We start from the raw sequence: 22,771 nt of genomic DNA on the forward strand, positions 1-22,771 counted from the left end.
TGTCAAATATACCCTAGGAAGCTACTTCAAGGAACCTTCCATCAGAACGACATGGCCTGAGCCAAAAAAAGACTGAAATCTCAATAGGTTACCTTAACTTGCATTTTACTATCTGCACATCTTATATCATTTGAGTTTTCATTTTCTGGTCCCATCATTATTTATATTTTAAAATTATAAAAAAAAGAAAGTAAGAGGATAAAAATAAATTATGAAAACAAAACAATGAGTCGAATCGTATATTCTTTGAAGACGCAAGAACATTTCTTAAGTAAATGCTAAGTTGTTCTAATTTTACCACAGTAAAAGCATTCAATATTCATAAAATGTACAGGTACTCTGAAAAAATTACAAAGCAATTATCTTTTAAACCATCATTGATGAAGCATACAATTTACAGCCAATTTCATACTCCCAATAGCTTCCAAACTCGGGCCTTCTACAAAAAGAAATCCTATTTCTTACCAGGTAAAATCAAATAAAAACTGACTGACTTTCATAAAACAATATACTTTTCTGCATAAAATACTTTCTGCAACTTGTAATCTATCACGAGGAGATCTTTGCTCTGAGGATTGCATTTATGTTGATGTCGATATTTCCATTGGTATTGTACAAGTTAAGACCAAGTCGTGGCATAGTTCTGTTGAAAAGATTAATTATAAATACAGTAAATTGTATTCTCCAGGGTCCAAATTTTTTTCATGTACTCATATTCTACCATTAAATAAGCAATTACAAAATTTTAATAATAAAGTTTATTTCTATATTTACCTGATGTTCATATTACTTCTCCAGAAGCTCAATCTAATTGACCTTTACCTGTCAATTTTCCCCTTTTCTTTCATTCAATAACATACAATTTATAAAGGAAGGACAGGTCAATCTGTAAGGATGCGGCATTGTTGCCTAGTAAGCAGGGAAGACAAACAAGATCTTGAGATCCTGAACGAAGTGAATTCTCAAGTCTGCAGAACTGATCATCTACTTAGTCGAGGGCTATATCAACTAGATCTGACCATGACAATGCTAATGAGGGCTTCGATCCTCGAGGGGGAACAAAAACGCTGATCGATAACACAAGTGCTCCAAGAAGGCAGAACCACTGAAGTCTCCCTTGGGAGAGTTACGGCCCAAGCTCAAGGACAGGCTGCATCTGAGGACTTTGGACCAAGCTCAAAAGAAATCCTGTTCCAGAGTCTGGAAAAAAAAAAAAAAGACCCTGGAATGTAATTGAGGGGGGGGGGGTGGCAGACTAGAACCACAGAAAGCCCAGGCAGGAGATCTCCCTGTACAAGACTGCTCGACAAGGCAGACCTTGGCCCTGACACCATGGGTTGGGGCAGAGAGTCAACCACTATCCCTTGCTTATGACAAAGCCGCTGCCACACATTGTATACCATAACAGCTCTCTTCTAACACCCCAGAAATACACTGTGTTCCATGGGATGACCGTAACCCAGGCCAAGGCATAGGGCCAAAAAACAAGGTCCTGCCCCCTCCCCCTGCAAAGGGGTCGTAAGAGGCTGTGGTCCCACAGGACCCACACAGATACCATCCATCTCTCCGGAAGGAGAGGTGGCGGGAATCTCTGTCCCTGCAACTATGACTGGACTTCTTAGACCCTTTCCTCTGGTGAGAGGAAGAGTCTTAATCGGAGTCAGCAGACAAAGAGTTTGAGGAGGAAGTGAAATAGTGCGCAGAATTTTTCCTCTTCCTAGCTCTCACTCCCGGCTCTGTAACAGAGCTGTCGAGGTTGAGGTCGGAGTGACTATTGACGACGATACTTCCCCTGGGGGAGAAATGATGGGAGTTGCACTGGCAGGAACCATAGCACCGGGGCACAATCAAGGCCACTCAACCCATCAACATGAGCCAGAGCCACAGAGGGAGGAAACACAGACCCCGGATCCCCTGACACAAGGGTCAGGGTGAGACATGGGAAAGAGAGCATTGGGTCAGAGATCGGGGTCACACTCAATCATTTTAGAAGAATTCCCTTACAATTACCTTTCTTTGATACTGTCTCCACCCAGGCTACCCTACCTGCCAGGTGGTAGGCAACCAAACCAGACCTACTGTGTCCCCTGACATCAGGGGCCATAGAAGGATCACAAACTTGTAATGGAGAAAGATTAATTTTGGCTACCACCTCCCTCAAAAGTCATGGAGAGCCTACCTGTTAGATCTGAGGCCCATTGAACATCATCCCTACTTTGATTGTATAGAACAGCTAAACAACTCTGCTGAAGTAGAGCGAGGGCAGGGAGCCCTATCCCACCTGTCATAGGCATTCATTCATAACAGGCTATTGAGACTGTGGGAGACAGATTGTACCAGCAACTGTGAGGAAAAATTCCTCGCCATCATCAGAAAATGGGAAGGGCTCTGGGCTACCAATACCCAGTAGGATGTCAACAATACCTCGGGATTGTCTCTATTGCCCCCCACCCCCAAAGTTTAGAAAGTTCTATCGCGTGGAACAAGAGACCTAGACCTTCCAGCCCAAAGTCAATCCTCCTCGGTTCCTCGAGAGGGGTCTAGAGATTGCATAGCAAGTAACATCTCTAGTTGATGTCAAGAAGTGCAACAATTTGCACACACCTGCTATGAGGGGAGAGGGGGAATTAACTCTAACTGCCACCAACGCAATGGGAGTTGGCCGAGTAAGTATGATAAAATCGGTCAACCAGGGTAGCCAGTACCCCTTAGAGGAAGATGTTATTACAGCGAATCTCCTAGTGATCGCTTACGGGCAAGAGACCGGTTGGTAATGATCGATCGCTCACACAACTACTTCCTAAAGGTAAGATTGAGATGTATCTCCAATCTATTGTTGGACAGGTAATGTATGCATAAGTCCTTCTACGGACCCGTAACACAGACCAGGGAGGCAGACGAACATATGGGTGTAGCCCGAATTATTAGTAGTGTATGTAACTCGGTTGGAGAATGTTGATAAACGTTCGTAACAGACCTCTTCCTTCCTATGAATGATGAAAACAGTTGTATTTCTTTCTCTCCGATCGGCAAAACTGGAATAAGTTTCAAATTTTCTTTATCAGGAAACTGATTCCCTTATGTGAAGTTTCTGACCTCAGTATTATTATTTTTAAACTGAGACCTCTGATTGGAAGTTAGGAAGGACTGCCTGGGATGAAGGGAGACTGCATATCCAGTATGTCTGGTTATGGGAAGGAAAAAAAAGACTAATACATAACCTGCTTCCCCGTAAGGAATATAGCCATCAACAATAATGATTTATTAGAACTGAGTTCTAATTGTAAGATGGCCTATATTCCTCGTCGGCCGCAAGATTGCTTACCCGCATATGCACATGTCCGTCTGCGGCCGGGCATACGAAACCTCTTTGCCTACAGGTAAAAACGTTTGACGAGTTTGAAACCGCTTGAGGGAATAATGTATGTGCGAGGAATCGCAACATTATGGCCAAAGGAATTTGATCGTCGACTACCTGTAGTATTCTCAAGATGTGTAAAACCACACATACAGCTGGTTTAACAATTATAACTCCGTTATGTTACTGTATTTGCCTGCCTGCCTTGTGGGCGAGGCTTGCTAACATTTATAAATGTAACGAGAAGCTGACAAAATTGTCTGTTTGCCTTGTGGGCGGAGCTTCTTAACGTTCGTAAACGTAATGAAAAGCCAACAACAATCGTCTGGTGACCTTGTGTACGGAGCTTGCTATTATTCGTAAACGTGAGCAGAAACTAACAATCTTTGGACTACATGCTAAGATTATAACCTTGTAAGGGTATATTAGTAAGCTCTCCATTTCGTCGGGCAACAAAGCCGAAGAAAATAACCCAGAAGGACTATATTTCACGAAACTTGGTGTCTAACGAGAACTCGTTGTGTCCAGAGACACATTGACACATCCAGCTGACTCAAGCCATTGGTAGTAAACTGTATTTGTGGCAATAATCCTGAGGTTTTGTCTTGGCAAGAATGCATGCCCCACAGGAGTGCGTTTCAGCCTTTTATAGAATTTTACCGAACATCTGTAGTTATGTAAAACTTCTCAGGGCCGAGAGATACCCATGCAAAAGCGAAGTCTTGCATGAAGGGTTTGTTGTCCCAGAAAGCTTTCGTACACTGTTGCCAGCGAATGCTGGCGAGCGTTTGCAAACGTTGGCAAGCGCTCGCGAACCAGCGCAAGTCTATGAACAAGAAAGTAAAAAGTGCCAAAAAATTTCCTTTCCATCTAGACCTAGTAGTGTACGCTAATCTAGCTGGCAATGAGGGTTCATAAACTCGCAACAGGTACTAAGGCGAGGATCGCCTCGGGCAAATCTGGCGAGGTGAGTCTCGCGCGAGGTGAGGGTCTCATGCGAGATGAGAGTCTTGTGCGAGGTGAGTGTCTCACGTGAGGCGAGGGTCTCGCACGAAGCGAGAAATCCCTCACCTCCTCTTAGTACTCCTACCCCCACCCCCCAAAAAGGGGGAGGTCAGTAGCCTCATGTTAACGAAAAGAGGCTCTGTTGGACTTGAAGATCAGCTGTCTCTCCCTCATTAGAGTCGCTATGAGGCGCAGGTCCAAAAAAGCTCGGCCTCACAAAGCTCTAAGAGCTTTGTTGTGCCCAAAAGCACGATAAGGAATAACCCCATAGGGTTAAGGCCTACGAGACTCGTCGATGGGGAAGGAGGCGGCCGGCAGTCTTCACCATCTGTGGTAAATATCCCAGAGGGAAAATTCAACAAGACTCGTTTCGTACTCAGAGGGTACAACTCAGGAGAAAATCTTTCTTCTCGTAAGCAAGAAGAGAGACCAACACCTATTCCTCCCGATGGCACATCGCCTCGCGTATGAGGTAGCTGCCGCTCAAAAGGGAGTGTTGGAGAGATCTCTCCTCTCACTAGAGGAGTTTGATCAACTCCTCCTTCCTTTGGCGCATCGCCTCGCGGACGAGGGAGCTGCCGTTCAGAACGGTGTTGGAGAAGATCTCTCCTCTCGCAAAAGAGAGGATCGATCAACTCCTCCTTCTTATGGTGCATTGGCTCGTGGACGAAGGAGCTGCCATTCAGAAGGGTGTTGGAGAAGATCTCTCCTCTCACAAGAGAGGATCGATCAATTCCTCCTTCCTATGGCGCATTGCCCCATACGAGGGAGCTTCCGCTCGGAAGGGTGTTGCAGTGTCCTTCCTGGGAAGGTCTGACTGCGCAACACTTGTAGGCGAACCTTCCGGTTGTAAAGGTTGCATCCCCTCCTTCGGGCGAACCAGGCTAAAGGAACAGCAACCCGTACAACCTCTGGCACAAAGCCAAAACTCGTTCCCGAGACCTGTGGTCCTGTGACAAGTCACTCCAAGCCCAAGGAGTTCCCGTCTGCCACTGCTCCTGGCCGCCCACTGAAGCAGAGCAAATACTGGGTGAGCAGCAGGGGTAGAAGCCATGGCCTCTTGCTACCTCCCTTGCCCGGGGAACCCGTGTAAGGAAGGCAGCTCAAATGGAAATTGAATAAGTATTAGGCCAGTTGCGTTTAGCCGTAACCAGTTAAAAGGGTGTTGATGGGAGAGAGAGACTACGTCTTTACTCTACCGAGCCGAAATAAAAAGTGAAGGTTAGTCGCTGGTGTGCGCTGGAGGGTTAACCTACCCCGCTCCACCCCTCCACTAAATAGCAGTGGGTAGTTACACCCTGACCAAAAAGTTTATCAGCTGGTTTCAGCTTTCGCCGAGATAATACTCCTCAGTAAGAACAGGTGGTTTGTATTTTGCACAGGTACAAATACATACATACATAGATAGATATATATAGATATAGAATTTGCTGTGAACTCCAAACTGGTTTTAGCATGCTCATTGCTTGTTCTGTCCTCCCTACTCTTTTAATTTCTGTAAATTGTGATCCATTGTTGGTAATAGTTAGCCTGATCAACAATGAATCTGCATCACCCCTGTCTTTCTCAGGTTGATCACCAATCCAACATTTCTCCCCTTCAGTTCTAACCTATCAATCATTTCCAGCATTTCAGCCATTGTACAGGAAATTAGACTATCAAATATTATCTGGTCGTCTTTCCATTGAATGTTATTATTCATTCCTTGGATTGCCTTGCTCATAACATAATCAATCACCCTAATATATAGCAGAGGGGTTAGTATTCTCCCTTTTATTGCTCCAGTCTCGACTTGAAATGCATCTATAAGACAACTGTAATGCAAATTTATATTTTTCATCAATTTTTTATATTACTTAAAGATTCTGTATATATGAAACTTTTAATAATTTTTATTATTCAAATTTAGCAAATATTTTATCTGAATAGTGTTAGCTATAGAGTAGTCATGTATATTTGATTCCTTTTCATCACTGCATTGTGTAGGAAGGAAAACGAAATGAAGCACGGTGAAAAAGTCGGGTTGCACACAGCAGTCTTAAAAGTAATTCATCAAAACTTTATTAAAATATTATATGAATCTCAGAAAAGTGAAGATGAAATCTGCAAATACCGAGGGCAGACTGTAACAACAACCCAATGTACTCTTTAAACCTACAAAAATGCAACCAATGATTTAGCATATAACAGTGAAGTGTTAATGACATTCAAGAAGACCAAAGTAAATGCCAGTACTTACTCATTAATACTTTCCACAATGGCAACAAGGTCAATCTTTTCAGTCATCCTCTTCAGATGCAGAATAGCAGAGGCATCCCAGCCTTTTTCTGGCTTTTCTAGGTTTTCTAAATAACATTCAACAGCCTATAAAGAAAGGAATACTTGTATTACAAAAGCAAAAGGCAACATTTCTTGAATTAATCACAAATCAGTTTAATCTCTAGTTTGATATCAAGTACTGGAAACCAGCCATCTAGTATACTGTGTATGTTATAAAACACCTTTATTTGCTATGGAAAGAAGGGGTATGATTAATTAAACAAGCAAATGCAATGAAAGATATCTCAAATATTATACTAACGATACTGTTTACTTATGTAATTCAAGACTTATCAAGAAAGATAAAAAACAATATACAGTGATACCTCTCGACACAAAAATATCTTCTTATGAAATTTTCACTGCAAAAAGAGATGCGAAGAATTTTACGACTCGTATCACGAAAAATGTTTTGTGCAAGGAAAGAAGGTACGGTACGAGAACCCGAACGTGTCCGAGACCGATTTTAAAATTCACATGCCCCCAGCCCGTAAACTAGAAACCATCCTCCCGCACTCTCATTGGTTTTCTCCCGACTCAAATGCTAGTTACTGCCATAAGATCCAGCTCTCCTATTGGTCAACATCTACTGTACTGTGTTCAATCATGCATCTACACATAGGTGTTCCTCAGCCATTTCGTTTTGGCAGCGTTATCGCACCCATTGACTTTGTGTTTGTGATTTCACTTTTGTGAATATTGTCCTGTATTGTGTTGCGATATTATGTTAGCTTATTAGTCATGGGTCCCAAGAAAGTTGCTGATGTGCAGAGTAAGAAGAGGATGATGTTTTCTATGGAGACAAAGATGAAAATAATCAAGAAATACGAGGCCGCCATGCAGTTAAGTGTGATCGCAAGGGAATATAGCCGAAACTCGTCTACGATATGGAAACAGAAGGAAGGCATCAAAGCAGCAACACCTAAGGGCATGACTCTTTTCTCCAGCAAGAGGAGCCACATCCACGATGAGATGGAGAGACTCCTGCTTGTCTGGATTAAGGACAAGGAAATCACTGGAGACACGATCACCGAAACGATAATCTGCCAGAGGGCCAGTGCCATTTTCGGTGATCTCGTGTGTGCTGAGGCCGAAGCCGACACAAGAGAAGGGACATCAAAGCAGGCACCCCGAGAGTTCAAGGCTTCTCGGGGATGGTTTGAGAATTCTAAGAGACAGTCTGGTGTTCATTCAGTGATGCGTTATGGAAAGGCTGCAAGCTCAGATATGAAAGCGGCCAAAGCCTTTGTTCAGACGTTCGACAAGTTGACTGTCCGGGAAGGCTACAGTCCCCAGCAAGTCTTCAACTGCGACAAAACTGGGCTTTTCTGGAAGAAAAAACCTCGGACATTCATTACGGAAGGAAAGAAGCTACCCGGGCATAAGCCTATGAAGGACAAGCTTACCCTTGCACTCAGTGCAAACGCCAGTGGGGATTGTAAGGTAAAACCCCTTCTGGTGTATCACTCCGAGACTACCTGAGACTTTAAGGTCCACAAAGTTATGAAGGAGAAGCTTCAGGTGTTGTGGAGAGCTAATGCAAAAGCCTGGGTAACAAGAACCTTGTTCACTGAGTGGGTAAACCTTTGCTTCGGCCCGGCTGTGAAAAAATATTTAGAAGAGAAGTATCTTCCCCTGAAATGCCTGCTGGTGATGAACTATGCGCCTACTCATCCTCCTAGCTTAGGAAGATATCCTAGCAGAGTATTCATTCATCAAAGTTCTCTACCTAGCTTAGGAAGATATCCTAGCAGAGTATTCATTCATCAAAGTTCTCTATCTTACGCCTAACACCACCCCTCTCCTCCAGCCCATGGACCAGCAAGTGATTTCCAACTTCAAGAAACTCGAAATCACTGAGAGCACAAACCTCTTCCTTCGTGAATTTTGGAAGGAACATTTCGATATTGAAACATGCCTCAAAATCATCAATACAGCTTGGCAGGAGGTTTCGAGGCCCACCTTGAACTCTGCGTAAAAGAAACGAGCCTGATGTCATTTCTGCACAAGATTTTGAGGGTTTCCACGCAGACCAAGCTGAGGCCGAAGCCGATTCCGAAAATGTTGACGATCCTGAACCTGTCAAGATCGTTACACTCGGGACGTCCATGGGTCTTTAAGTTGATGAGGCCGACATCGATGAGCTTATAGAGGAACAACAAGAGGAACTTACGACGGATGACCTGAGGGAGTTGAAGGTCATGCAACTGAACAAAGTTCAGAAACAGTCCTTTAGCAGCAAGGGGGAGGAGGATAATCCTACAACCACGGCAGAAATTAAGGAGGCTCTAGCGTGTTACCATGAAATGGCGACTTTTGTCGAAAAGACACATCCAGAAAAAATTGTCCCAGGTTGATGCTTGAATATGTAAATGAAGCTTGCCTGAATCTTTTTAGGAAAATTTTAAGAAGCAGGCAGAAACAAGGTTCCTTGGATAGTTATTTTAAAGAGGCCTTTGGTACTAGCAAGCCAAGAGGAAGATAAAAGTGATAAAAAAAAACAAAAGAAAAGTGGAAGTGATAAAAATATGTAGTGTAATCATATCTAGAAAACACAAAACGTAAAGTGAAAATACAGAATTAGAAAAAAAGTAAAAAAAAATTATTATTTAAAGTTTATCGTAAAGTTACGTGTTAATATTTCCTGCCATTTATTATTGAGTTTCCTAAAATCAACTGTTAATGTTTTCTGCCATTTATTAATCTGTTTAGTAAAGTTAAGTGTTTAAGTTTTCTGCCATTTGTCATCCTCCTTACCTCCCAGACATCACCTCATTCCAAAGGTAAGGTTCCAATTTTTTTTTTTTACTGTATTTTTACTGTTTTCTCTTATTATACAATTCTTTTACAGATTACCAACGATTAATTTATTATTGAATGATCCAAATGATTGTGCAGTACTGTATTTCCTCGAGTTTAGTGGAGCGTATCCTTCTTATAATCCTTTAATGTGGTGTTTTTGTAAGGCCTGGAACAAATTAGGCTATTCATAAGTAAAAGGCGACTCACAACATAAGAAATTCATGGTACTAGAGCCATTACGGAATCTATTAATTTCATGTTGCGAGGTATCACTGTATTCACAAACAACTTCTTTGTATTGTAGGAGCAAAAGTGAACTAACTAGATGGAATTTCAAACAGATTCAAATGACCATACTCATCTACAAAATAAATTGCAGTCCTGAACTCCATATTGTTACATATACAGTACCTGAGGTGGCAAGTGAGTAAACTGAGGTACTACAGGTCTGAACTGGTGCTCCTTCACCCATAATATGTCACCATAATCAATTAGGAAAACCTGGAATAGAGGTGACCCAAATTAAAATAAGATAAATATTAATAAAACAATGACAGAACAATATTTACATATAAACATTTATTTTAATTTTATATTCAATGCAAGAAAATAGTATAAATATAGATGAGCAATATCTATACCCAATCAGGGTAGCACTATTTCACTGCAACATCTATACCCAGGGAAGACTGTTAGCATAAGAATCATGCTCAAAGTAAAAGTAAAATGCCCTTTCGAACCAGCAAAAATTATATGGACCATTGATGCAAAGAATATTATTTATTATGTCAAATATAGTAATTCGCAATAAGGAATAAATGGAAAATAGCAAAAAAAAATTTAATTAATTCATTATTAAGCATCCCACTCCACGAGATATTTATTCAAGATGTTAAAATTAAACTTGCTTATTCAAGATGTAAAATCAAATTATATACAATCAATAAAATAAAATGGATAGTAAAAGTTATGGTAGCCTATTCTAAATGTATCTGTCTTGCATTCTGAGACTAGAGTTTGAGCCTCACTCAAACCTGATAGTTTCTATTAGAGTCTACAACCACACCATCCTTCTGAGCTAGGCATGGGGGATTTGGGGGAGCATATATGTCTACCTACCGAGTCATCAGTAACCATTATTTGTTAGTTCAAAGCCTCAGGGGATTCAGTCATTATCAATTTAGGAAGAAAATCTCTTCGTGATTAATGGAAAGACATACAGTACGGTTCCAAAATATGCACAATCGAATTGGCAGTCCCCTTTTATGTGGTCACTAGGTCTCGAATGAATTTTTTTTGTATCTGCAAAGCTGTTCAAAGTCTGTGAGTCACACAAGAGAGAGAATCATTTGATGTAAACTTTTCAAGAAACTGTCATTTCAAGTAGAGTTTTGAATTTTTATCTGTTCTTTTTCAATAAATCTATACTTCATTAAAAAGTCATTTCAAGTTCAATTTTTAATGTTTCTTTTCAATTTTTCATTACAGATTTGCAAGGTTCAGAAGGCTGAGATCGTGCCAACCCAACATTTAGATTATATTCGGATCTGCTCATCCAGAAACAGAACAAACAGAGAGGGGTGCTCCTAACCAAGTTTGTTAGGTCTAACGGGAGTGAAGACAAGCATGATTCGCTACTCCCTGAAACCTCAAATGGTTAACAAAGCCTTCTTTTGGCAATATAACTCTTTGCAGAGGAGGGGTAGTGGAAATTTCACTCAAAAGTTTTTTTTTTTTTTTAAAGATTTTAACAGTAGGAAAGTACTCTATTGTACAATACACTTGCAACCACTGGTGGCAGTGTTTGCGTGTGGGAATTTTCACCAACCTGGGTGTAATTTAAAAATTTTGTTCAAGTTATTAAAACTTTAAAACCTTTTTAATCTTTTATTTATCCATAAGAACAATTTCATATTTGAAAATGGGTAGTAAAAAAACCTCTGACTGGGTAAGTTGCCATTTGCCTTGGCCCTAATGGAATTATTCCCCTTGTGTGTATTGAAACTATGATTTTCCAGTTCTGCGAAGCCGTAGATCAACCACATCCTCGCATAATTGGGGATTGTACTGTACGTCATAAGTCTCGAAAAATGCCTGTTAGTAATATGTACCTCTTAGCCTTCCTTGAGATATTAGTCTTTACTTGGGTATCACTTGCAATTTTTTTGAGCAGGACTTGGAGGACATTTCTTTCCTGTGTCACAATGCATTAAACATAATAGGAGCTGTTTTACACTAAAATGAAGCTTAGAAAGAGAACTTTTCATTTATGTACAGCATGTTGAGATATCATGCAATTAGCATCTTGCACTATCATAAATATTTTAAGTATGGAGATTTTTTCCACACATATTTTCACAACTGTAGAATGATTACTATAAGGGGTAATTCTGTGAATTGAAGAAAATCTTAAAAAACATGAGGTACCTATTATATGGTACCACAGACACTGTAGGATCCATTTTACACTAACAATAGATGTGGAGAACTTAAAAGGGAAATATGCTATGTAAAGTAATAGCTCTAAGGAGCGGAGATACAGCAAGATAAAAAAGAATGCCTGCCCCAACCAGTGTATTAAGACTGATTTTATACATTGTTGAAATGATAAATTTCTTTAAGGAACATCAACTTCTGAAAAACTTGAATCAAAACCTCCCAATTAAGGGTTGACGAGAGAGAAAATGTGAAGTCGAAAACAAGATGAGACCTTCTTATAGCAGAGGCCCATTATCATAAATCATCCAAGAAAAAAATAACCCAGAAAACTATACAAAATCAAGAATTGACAGTAACATGCAAGGTTGAAGCCAATTTTTGAAGTTGTTTAAAACAAGGCTGAAAGTAAAGCTTTTGCAGACCAGTATGCTTTTATAAGGAACAAAAAGTTACCTGATAAATTAATTGTTCAAATGAAAACATTTTTAACTAGTCAAGAGGATTTAAAATGCTATAAATTATTCTGTTATAAAGTACAGTCCTTACTAATGTTACAATGCCCGATATGGTTGTCGAGAACAGGAATCTTAAAAACTACAGTAATTGAAAATGATGAAATATAAACAAGTGACATAAATTGTACCATACACAAGGCATCACCTTATATTCATTTATCATTACAGATAACTACCGTACCACCTCCATTGATTGTCAAACCATCAGTGATGTTAGAAACAACTCTAACAGTTTTCCATGTAATTTGAAATGATTCTTAATTGGTGTTATAAGTGGAGAATTTTGTAAAGCCTGTATGTACAGCAAAGGATAAGAAAGCAGTTGAAGTTGAAGCTGCGCTGCAGCTCATGGAATGAACTACTTTTAGATTCTTTGCAGACTAAAAAATATAGGAAATACAAAAATTCTGAGTTGAACTGGATTTAATAAGAAAAAAAGAGGTCTATCAGAGAAAAAATTCTTTGGTATCTCCCGGCAATAAATGCCTCAGAAATTGAACAAACAGCTTTTGAAATCCTGAATCGGTGTCTTTGTGAAAGTCATAAATTGCTTGGAGAATCAAATATGCCAGTTATAATCAGGATGGGGATATTTCATACCTTTTGCAATGCTCTTTTTGTTCTATGCAAGAGGTTTAAAGATACTAGTTTACATAAGTATTCGATCTCGTATTGTTGCAAAAGGTTCTGTTAGTGAAGTTCTTGAAGTAGACTATAACCTTGTTGAAAGAGTTTACAAACTTACGTATGAGGCATTAATGAGATTTATCTGGTAATAGTTAATTTCATAAGTAGAAGATAAACATGAGTGCCTGAAAGTTCAAGAAATACTATCGCAGTTTAACAACACAGATCTGAATCGAGAAGATATTGCCAGCTAATGGAAACCTGGAGCTTTATAGAACTTGAGACAATGTGGTCTCAATTTCTTGATCATCTTCACAAGTCAAAATGTGATTTATCTGTATATTAGATGTCTTAAATTGACATGGTTGATGATATTTTCCTTGGATTGTATACGTCAATGCAATTTGCATGCCATCAAAGTGCTGATTGCCTGGGCTTTTGCTTATGACATGATAAATTACAGTATGCCCAATACTTATCAGTTTATTATGCATAGATGTCACTTTTACAGACCACACATCCTGAGGAGTATAAAGCTTTCAGAAATGTTTACTTATCAGAACAGATGTCAAATAATAACCTAGAGATCAAATGCAAGTAACTGTAAACAAGGACATTCAAACACCCGGGGGCACAACCAGATTCAGTCTAAAGTCAAGAGGCAGTCAAGTACTATTACATAACTGATGAGCACTGAAATGCATTCTTAGGTATGTTAAGAAACAGTTCATAATAATGCATTGGAAACTCTTCATCATGATCTCCAGCAGTCAAATTGGTAAAGATGAAGAAGCCACTCCAGCATTAGGAGTGATCACTAATTACCAGCATGACAATGACAACTGCTCCTTCAAGGAATATGCCATGCTCACCAACTAATCATAACTATCCATACTGAACACAAACCCTTCTCAATTAGAATATAGCTCTCACACGTAAATTATGAATTGTCAAACGAAAACAATTTTGCCTAAAAATGAAGTTAGTTAGAGGATAAGGAAATATCTAGGGAAACAATATGGAATATCATATTTTGAAGTTTAATTTGAAAAGATTGTTACCAAGTTTCTAAACTACAGGGGAGTCTAGAAGGTTTATAACTTTCATTATTTATCAGCTATAAATGACCAATATCTTTCCCTCAATGTTGACCCACTTCCATCTGTGTGTAGAAGTCAGCAATATGAACATTAGGGGAGGTTCATAGATACAAAAAAACAAATTTTAATAATTCAATCTGCTATTCATACACTCACCTGATGTTCATATCAAGAGGATAGGAAGTAGTTTTGACTTCGAAATTGAAGATAAAGGAAGCATGGCTTGCCCAAGCCATTGATTCATTACCAGTACCTGCTAGATTGTCTCATTATTTTATTAGAGATCTCATTCTACTTGAAGGAAAGAAAACTGGAACCTTTTTTATATATAGGTGTAAACTTTGGTATAAGAGAGCTTCCAGCGAGAAGTAATAGGAACACCAGGAGCGTATAGAAATAACTTATCTAGCTTCCAAAATTAATAACATGCATTTAAACACACTGATATTTAAATCTAGTCTACTAAAGGTAGGGAGCTAAGGCACTTTCTGTTGGAAAATTTTAAACATATACAACATGAAAAATTAGATTCATCTCAAAGTACAAGATTCATGTAGTAAACTACAAGATATAATAACACCTGTAAAGTTTAAATAAAGTAATCATTTTATAATCTTTCTATTAAAGCTGTCAGATTTCTGAGTTCAGAGAGCACATTTCAGCACAAGTTGTTATGAAAACTTTTTAGTTGTAGCATATAATTTCCCGATATTTACCTAACTAGCTTAATAAACACTGCCAAAATATAAAACTTATGACAAATATGGAGTTTTTATGATAAAATGTTATTTTCATTAGTAAAATAAATTTTTGAATATACTTACCCGATGATCATGTAGCTGTCAACTCCGTTGCCCGACAGAAATCTAAGGTCGGGATACGCCAGCGATCGCTATACAGGTGGGGGTGTACACAACAGCGCCATCTGTGAGCAGGTACTCAAGTACTTCTTGTCAACAAGAACTCAATTTTCTCCTCGGTCCACTGGTTCTCTATGGGGAGGAAGGGCGGGTCCTTAAATTCATGATCATCGGGTAAGTATATTCAAAAATTTATTTTACTAATGAAAATAACATTTTTCAATATTAATCTTACCCGATGATCATGTAGCTGATTCACACCCAGGGTGGTGGGAGGAGACCAGCATACATGTTAACAATAGAAGCTAAGTATCCCGTATTTCATTTTATCAGTTATTCAAAATAACAAACATAAAATAAATAAGTACCTGGTAAGGAAGTCGACTTGAACCATTACTCTGCCTTTTTTAAGTACGTCTTCCTTACTGAGCCTAGCGGTCCTCTTAGGATGCTGAACGACTCCTAGGTGCCGAAGTATGAAGGGCTGCAACCCATACTAAAGGACCTCATCACAACCTCTAATCTAGGCGCTTCTCAAGAAAGAATTTGACCACCCGCCAAATCAACCAGGATGCGGAAGACTTCTTAGCCTTCCGTACAACCCAAAAACAACAATAAAAAGTATTTCAAGAGAAAGATTAAAAAAGGTTATAGGATTATGGGAATGTAGTGGCTGAGCCCTCACCTACTACTGCACTCGCTGCTACGAATGGTCCCAGGGTGTAGCAGTTCTCGTAAAGAGACTGGACATCTTTGAGATAGAATGATGCGAACACTGACTTGCTTCTCCAATAGGTTGCATCCATAACACTCTGCAGAGAACGGTTCTGTTTGAAGGCCACTGAAGTAGCGACAGCTCTTACTTCATGCGTCCTTACCTTCAGCAAAGCAAGGTCTTCTTCCTTCAGATGAGAATGTGCTTCTCTAATCAGAAGTCTGATGTAGTAAGAAACTGCGTTCTTAGACATCGGTAGAGCAGGCTTCTTGATAGAACACCATAAAGCTTCTGATTGTCCTCGTAATGGCTTTGTCCGTCTTAAATAGTACTTAAGAGCTCTTACTGGGCAAAGTACTCTCTCTAGTTCGTTCCCCACCAAGTTGGACAGGCTTGGGATCTCGAACGACTTGGGCCAAGGACGGGAAGGAAGCTCGTTTTTAGCCAAAAAACCGAGCTGCAAGGAACATGTAGCCGTTTCAGATGTAAAACCTATGTTCCTGCTGAAGGCGTGGATCTCACTGACTCTTTTAGCTGTTGCTAAGCAAACGAGGAAAAGAGTCTAATGTGAGATCCTTAAAAGAGGCTGATTGAAGCGGTTCGAATCTTGATGACATCAGGAACCTTAAAACCACGTCTAGGTTCCAGCCTGGAGTGGACAACCGACGTTCCTTTGAGGTCTCAAAAGACCTAAGAAGGTCCTGTAGATCTTTGTTGGTGGAAAGATCCAAGCCTCTGTGGCGGAAGACCGCTGCCAACATACTCCTGTAACCCTTGATCGTAGGAGCTGAGAGGGATCTTACATTCCTGAGATGTAACAGAAAGTCAGCAATCTGTGTTACAGAGGTACTGGTTGAGGAAACTGCATTCGCCTTGCACCAGCTTCGGAAGACTTCCCATTTTGACTGATAGACTCTGAGAGTGGATGTCCTCCTTGCTCTGGCAATCGCTCTGGCTGCCTCCTTCGAAAAGCCTCTAGCTCTTGAGAGTCTTTCGATAGTCTGAAGGCAGTCAGACGAAGAGCGTGGAGGCTTGGGTGTACCTTCTTTACGTGAGGCTGACGCAGAAGGTCCACTCTTAGAGGAAGAGTCCTGGGAACGTCCACTAGCCATTGCAGTACCTCGGTGAACCATTCTCTCGCAGGCCAGAGGGGAGCAACCAACGTCAACCGTGTCCCTTCGTGGGAAGCGAACTTCTGAAGTACCCTGTTGACAATCTTGAACGGAGGGAACGCATACAGGTCTAGATGGGACCAATCCAGCAGAAAGGCATCCACGTGAACTGCTGCTGGGTCTGGAATCGGAGAACAATACATCGGGAGCCTCTTGGTCATCGAGGTAGCGAAGAGATCTATGGTGGGCTGACCCCACAGGGTCCATAGTCTGCTGCAAACATTCTTGTGAAGGGTCCACTCTGTGGGGATGACCTGACCCTTCCGGCTGAGGCGATCTGCCATGACATTCATGTCGCCCTGAATGAACCTCGTTACCAGCGAAAGCTTTCGATCTCTTGACCAAATGAGGAGGTCCCTTGCGATCTCGAACAACTTCCTCGAATGAGTCCCTCCTTGCTTGGAGATGTAAGCCAAGGCTGTGGTGTTGTCGGAGTTCACCTCCACCACCTTGTTTAGCTGGAGGGACTTGAAGTTTATCAAGGCCAGATGAACTGCCAAAAGCTCCTTGCAATTGATGTGAAGTGTCCTTTGCTCCTGATTCCACGTGCCCGAGCATTCCTGTCCGTCCAGTGTCGCACCCCAGCCCGTGTCCGATGCGTCCGAGAAGAGACGGTGGTCGGAACAGCCAATGGTAGACCTTCCTTGAGAAGAATGCTGTTCTTCCACCACGTCAGTGTAGACCTCATCTCTTCGGAAACAGGCACTGAGACCGCCTCTAGCGTCATGTCCTTTCTCCAGTGAGCAGCTAGATGATACTGAAGGGGGCGGAGGTGGAGTCTCCCTAACTCGATGAACTGGGCCAGCGATGAAAGTGTCCCTGTTAGACTCATCCACTGCCTGACTGAACATCGGTTCCTTCTCAGCATGCTCTGGATGCATTCTAGGGCTTGATTGATCCTTGGGGCCGACGGAAAAGCCCGAAAAGCTCGACTCTGAATCTCCATACCTAGATAGACAATGGTCTGGGATGGGACGAGTTGGGACTTCTCTATATTGACCAGGAGGCCCAATTCCTTGGTCAGATCCAAAGTCCATCTGAGATTCTCCAGACAGCGACGACTTGACGGAGCTCTTAAAAGCCAGTCGTCCAAATAGAGGGAGGCTCTGATGTCTGCCAAGTGAAGGAATTTGGCAATATTCCTCATCAGTCTGGTAAACACAAGAGGTGCCGTGTTTAGGCCAAAGCACAGGGCTTGTAATTGGTACACGACCTTTCCAAAGACGAACCTTAGGAAAGGTTGGGAGTCTGGATGGATGGGGACGTGAAAGTACGCGTCTTTCAGGTCTAACGAGACCATCCAGTCCTCCTTCCTGACCGCTGCTAGGACCGACTTCGTCGTCTCCATCGTGAACGTCTGCTTGGTGACAAAAGCATTGAGAGCACTGACGTCCAGCACCGGTCTCCAACCTCCTGTCTTCTTCGCTACCAGGAAGAGACGGTTGTAGAAGCCCGGGGATTGATGGTCCCGGACTATGACTACCGCTCCCTTTTGTAGCAAGAGCGACACCTCTTGTTGCAACGCTAGCCTCTTGTCCTTCTCCTTGTAGTTGGGAGAGAGGTTGATGGGAGATGTAGCTAGAGGGGGACTGCGGCAGAACGGAATTCTGTACCCCTCCTTTAGCCACTTCACAGACTGAGCGTCTGCACCTCTGCTCTCCCAAGCTCGCCAGAAGAACTTGAGCCTGGCTCCCACTGCTGTCTGGAGAGGAAGGCAGTCAGAACCTGCCTTTTGCGGACTTGGAACCCTTCTTGGATTTGCCACGGTGACTGTCGGCACGGGTACCTCCTCTGCTGGAGGTTCTGCCACGAAAGGGCGGGATGAACCTAGTAGCTGGTGTGTCTACTGCTGCAGGACGGAAAGGTCTAGGCACGGAAGGTAAAGCTTTAGCCTTACGTGCAGAAGAAGCCATCAGATCATGGTTATCCTTCTGGACCAGTGAGGCAGCAATCCCCTGAATCAGCTCCTCCGGAAACAGACACTTGGAGAGAGGAGCAAACAACAACTCCGACTTCTGGCAAGGAGTGATACCAGACGACAAGAAGGAGCAAAGATGTTCTCTCTTCTTAAGCACTCCTGACGTGTAAGAAGCCGCAAGTTCACCAGACCCATCCCGAATGGCTTTGTCCATGCAAGACATGATCAGCATGGCAGAGTCCTTATCCGAAGGGGAAGTCTTTCTGCTTAACGCTCCCAAACACCAATCGAGGAAGTTGAAGATCTCGAAAGCACGAAAGACTCCCTTCAACAGATGATCCATGTCAGAAAAGGACCAACAAATCTTCGATCGTCTCATAGCCAGCCTGCGGGGAGAGTCAACCAGACTTGAAAAGTCGCCCTGGGCAGAGGCAGGAACCCCCAAGCCAGGTTGCTCTCCCGTGGCATACCAGACGCTAGACTTGGAAGCAAGCTTGGTAGGCGGGAAGATGAAAGCAGTCTTTCCCAGTTGCTTCTTGGACTGCAACCACTCTCCCAAAACCCTCAAAGCTCTCTTGGATGAGCGCGCGAGGACAAGCTTGGTGAAGGCAGGAGCAGCAGACTGCATGCCCAGAGCAAACTCGGAGGGAGGAGAGCGAGGGGTTGCAGACACAAACTGTTCTGGATACAAGTCCCTGAACAAGGCAAGGACTTTACGAAAGTCTAAGGAGGGAGGCGTAGACTTGGGCTCTTCTAAGTCTGAGTGCGGTTCATCCAAATGTGCATGTTCGTCATCCGAAATTCCATCATCCGAAAGCTGAGTAGGAAGTGGCAAAGGCGGAGCAGAAAGCTGAACGGCTGAATCCGGCAGCACGGGTGCATGCGTAGCTGCTGCGGATCCAACATCATGCCGCTGCTGGTCAGTCTGCGAGCTGGCAACAACAAAAGCAGAGTGCTGGTGCGTGGGAGGGACTGCCGTGGGTTGCGGAGCATGCCGTATGGGATGCGGAGCATGCCGCATCGGTTGCGGAGCATGCCGCATAGTGTCAGAACACGGCAGCTCTACAGCACCTTCCCACTGCTGATGCGGTAGCTCACGCATGTCAACGGATGGTGCAGCAAGAACATGCGTCTGGCAGGGAGGACTGCGCATCGGTGGTGGAGCTCTCACAGGTGGAGTGTGGGAGCAGGCAGCCGCAGTATCTGCTGAGCGCACAACCGCGGCAGGTTGTAGGCTAACAGGAGAAGTGTCAACCTTCTCAGCATGATACTCTTGCATGAACGCAGCAAGCTGAGACTGCATAGTCTGCAGCATGGACCACTTAGGGTCTACCGTGGTTGGAGCAGCAACAGACGGAGCAGTAGCCTGTTGTGGAACCACTCTACCTCTCTTGGGAGGTGTGCAGTCTTCAGAAGACTGCGGCGAGTCCGAACTGACCCAGTGGCTACACCTGGGCCGTTGGACTCGCTCGGAAGGGACCTTACGCTTAAGAGGTCGTGAGACCTTGGTCCATCGTTTCCTCCTTGAAACTTCTTCCACAGACGAGGGATGATAGGGCTCATTCGTCTGTATGTGGATGGGACGATCTCTAAGAGAAACATCCGCAACCACTGAGGGTACATCCGTACGCTGATCAAGGCCTGCCGAACCCTTTGGTCCTTCGACATTGCTTCTCCCCTGGGCTTGGGAGCTTGCAAGAGGTCCCGGACTAGGAGGACGACTGGCACGAACAGATGTACCCTCATGCGCAACACTGACACTGACACTTTTCACCTCACTTGCACTAACACTTCCCACTGCACTTTTCGCTTTCAGCTCTTTGACATCTGCCAAAAGCTGATTACGGTCATTAGCCAATGACTCCACTCTGTCACCAAGGCCTGAATGGCACGCATCATATCCGCCATGGATGGCTGAGCACTAGTAGCAGGGTCGGGAGTCACCACTACAGGGGAAGGAAAAGGTTGAGGGGCATGGGGAGAGGAAAAATCAACAGAGCGAGAAGAACTCCTCCTGATCCTATCCTTCTCTAACTTACGTGCATTTTTGAGGAATTCGTTAAAATCGAATTCCGAAAGCCCAGCGCATTCCTCACACCGATCTTCCAATTGACAGGATTTACCCCTACAATTGGAACAAACGGTGTGAGGATCTATGGAGGCCTTCGGAAGACGCCTAGTACAAGCCCTAACACTACACTGCCTGTACTTAGGGACTTGAGAATGGTCAGACATCTTGAATTGTAGAAATGGTCAAGGGGGGATTCCAAAAACTAGCAAAGTTCGTTAACAATTAATCCAAATTAATTCCAAAAGCTTGCTAAGCTAATGATAAAGCTTCCTGAATAGCGAAGGCTAAAAACTAGAGCGAATACATCACCAAATCGTGAGAAACAACTCCAGAATCAACAGCGTATCCAAATAGGTCTTGCCGGTGGCACGACAGAGGAAAAATTGAGTTCTTGTTGACAAGAAGTACTTGACTACCTGCTCACAGATGGCGCTGTTGTGTACACCCCCACCTGTATAGCGATCGCTGGCGTATCCCGACCTTAGATTTCTGTCGGGCAACGGAGTTGACAGCTACATGATCATCGGGTAAGATTAATATTGAAAAACAAAGTTTTATGAATACTTACCTGGCAGTTATATATATAGCTAAGTCGGAGACTCAGCTATATATATATAACTGCCAGGTAAGTACTATTCATAAAAATACTCAAGACACTATTTGTCTCATGTAAAAGTTTGTATGCGACAATACTAAAACCACATAATGCAAACAATTTCTCACCTTTAGAATAGTAGTGGCATCGGTTTCTCTCTGTATTTCCAAGACACGTGCCCGACAATACTCTTCCCTTCCATCTCGAATACTATGAACAATTTTAAGTTCCCCTACTCCTGGCAAACAAGCAATTGGCTCTGGCAAAGAGTATTTGTAGTGCTTTTGCATAGCCTCTACTAAATTTTCTAGATTCTCTTGGTCAGCAACATTGTTGGGATAATCTGAAATGGAAGTCTTTCATAATATATACAACAAGGAATGTATTTTCTTATTTAGTAAAAAAAATATGGTCGCTTACATAATATTGCAAAGTATGTTATATATTAATATCTTTTACATGACAATATTTTTATAAATTGTACTCCTAATCTACAATGGCATTCTATTATTCAGTAGCCCATTGAACATTAAAATTTTACCTCATTAGCCTACCTAAATCGTACATCAATATAATAAATATACAGTACTCTGATTTCCTTTGTATAATGTAACTAGTTTTAGTGTGGTTCAACTTCAACTCTGTAATTGAGATTTCATGTGGAATCAAAACCATGGTCCATCACAATGGATCCTGTATAACTTTGTTATACTGGGACACCTCCCACACAGCTTGACCAGGTATGAAGCCATGCTTGTTAAGAAAAACAAAACGAACAGAAATTATGTCTGTGCAGCACATTTGAGCTGAATTTAGTCTGTTTCACACTAGGGGTTTGCCTTTGGTTAAAAGCTTTCTCTATTCTTCTTATATTAAAGAGATTAGTATAGGTTTTAAAGGACACTTAAGAGTGGCATAGGCAAAGAAAGTTCACTGCAGTTTGTGCATGATGTCCAAGAAACATCATATAAAGTATAATCACGATTGGCACCCAAGTGCCTCTCTGCCAAAATTAGGGCTAGGCAATGGGTGCCAATAACAGGTGGACCTACTGATCTCCTAAACCCTAATCCTTTACTCTCATGGAATTTATGAAAATATGCAGCCATGAGTGAGGCTCAAACTCTTAACACATGGATTGTAATACTTTTCCTGTAGGCTACAATCTTTTTTTTTTTTTTTTTTTTCATACAAAGAACAAGAAAATAGTTGTCATACAAATTTATGGTAAGAATAAAAAAAAATATAAATGTCAACAGATTATTTGTCTTGAGA

The 22,771-nt window shown here is 42.2% G+C and overlaps 1 protein-coding gene across 1 annotated transcript in view; it reads right to left on the reverse strand.

Moving 5' to 3' along the window:
* Positions 1-225: 225 nt before the first annotated feature.
* The window catches only part of LOC137642254 (tudor and KH domain-containing protein homolog), a 57,956-nt gene continuing 35,410 nt past the window's right edge, over positions 226-22,771 (reverse strand). Inside the window, exons 6-9 of the mRNA XM_068374782.1 lie at positions 21,625-21,839; positions 9,896-9,985; positions 6,603-6,727; positions 226-643 (exon numbers count right to left, since the gene is read on the reverse strand). Coding sequence (XP_068230883.1) covers positions 550-643; positions 6,603-6,727; positions 9,896-9,985; positions 21,625-21,839 — 524 coding nt within the window. The 3' untranslated portion in view covers positions 226-549. The remainder of the gene's footprint in view (positions 644-6,602; positions 6,728-9,895; positions 9,986-21,624; positions 21,840-22,771) is intronic.

Source organism: Palaemon carinicauda, chromosome 6 (assembly GCF_036898095.1).
Source record: "Palaemon carinicauda isolate YSFRI2023 chromosome 6, ASM3689809v2, whole genome shotgun sequence".
Classification (NCBI taxonomy): Eukaryota; Metazoa; Arthropoda; class Malacostraca; order Decapoda; family Palaemonidae; genus Palaemon; species Palaemon carinicauda.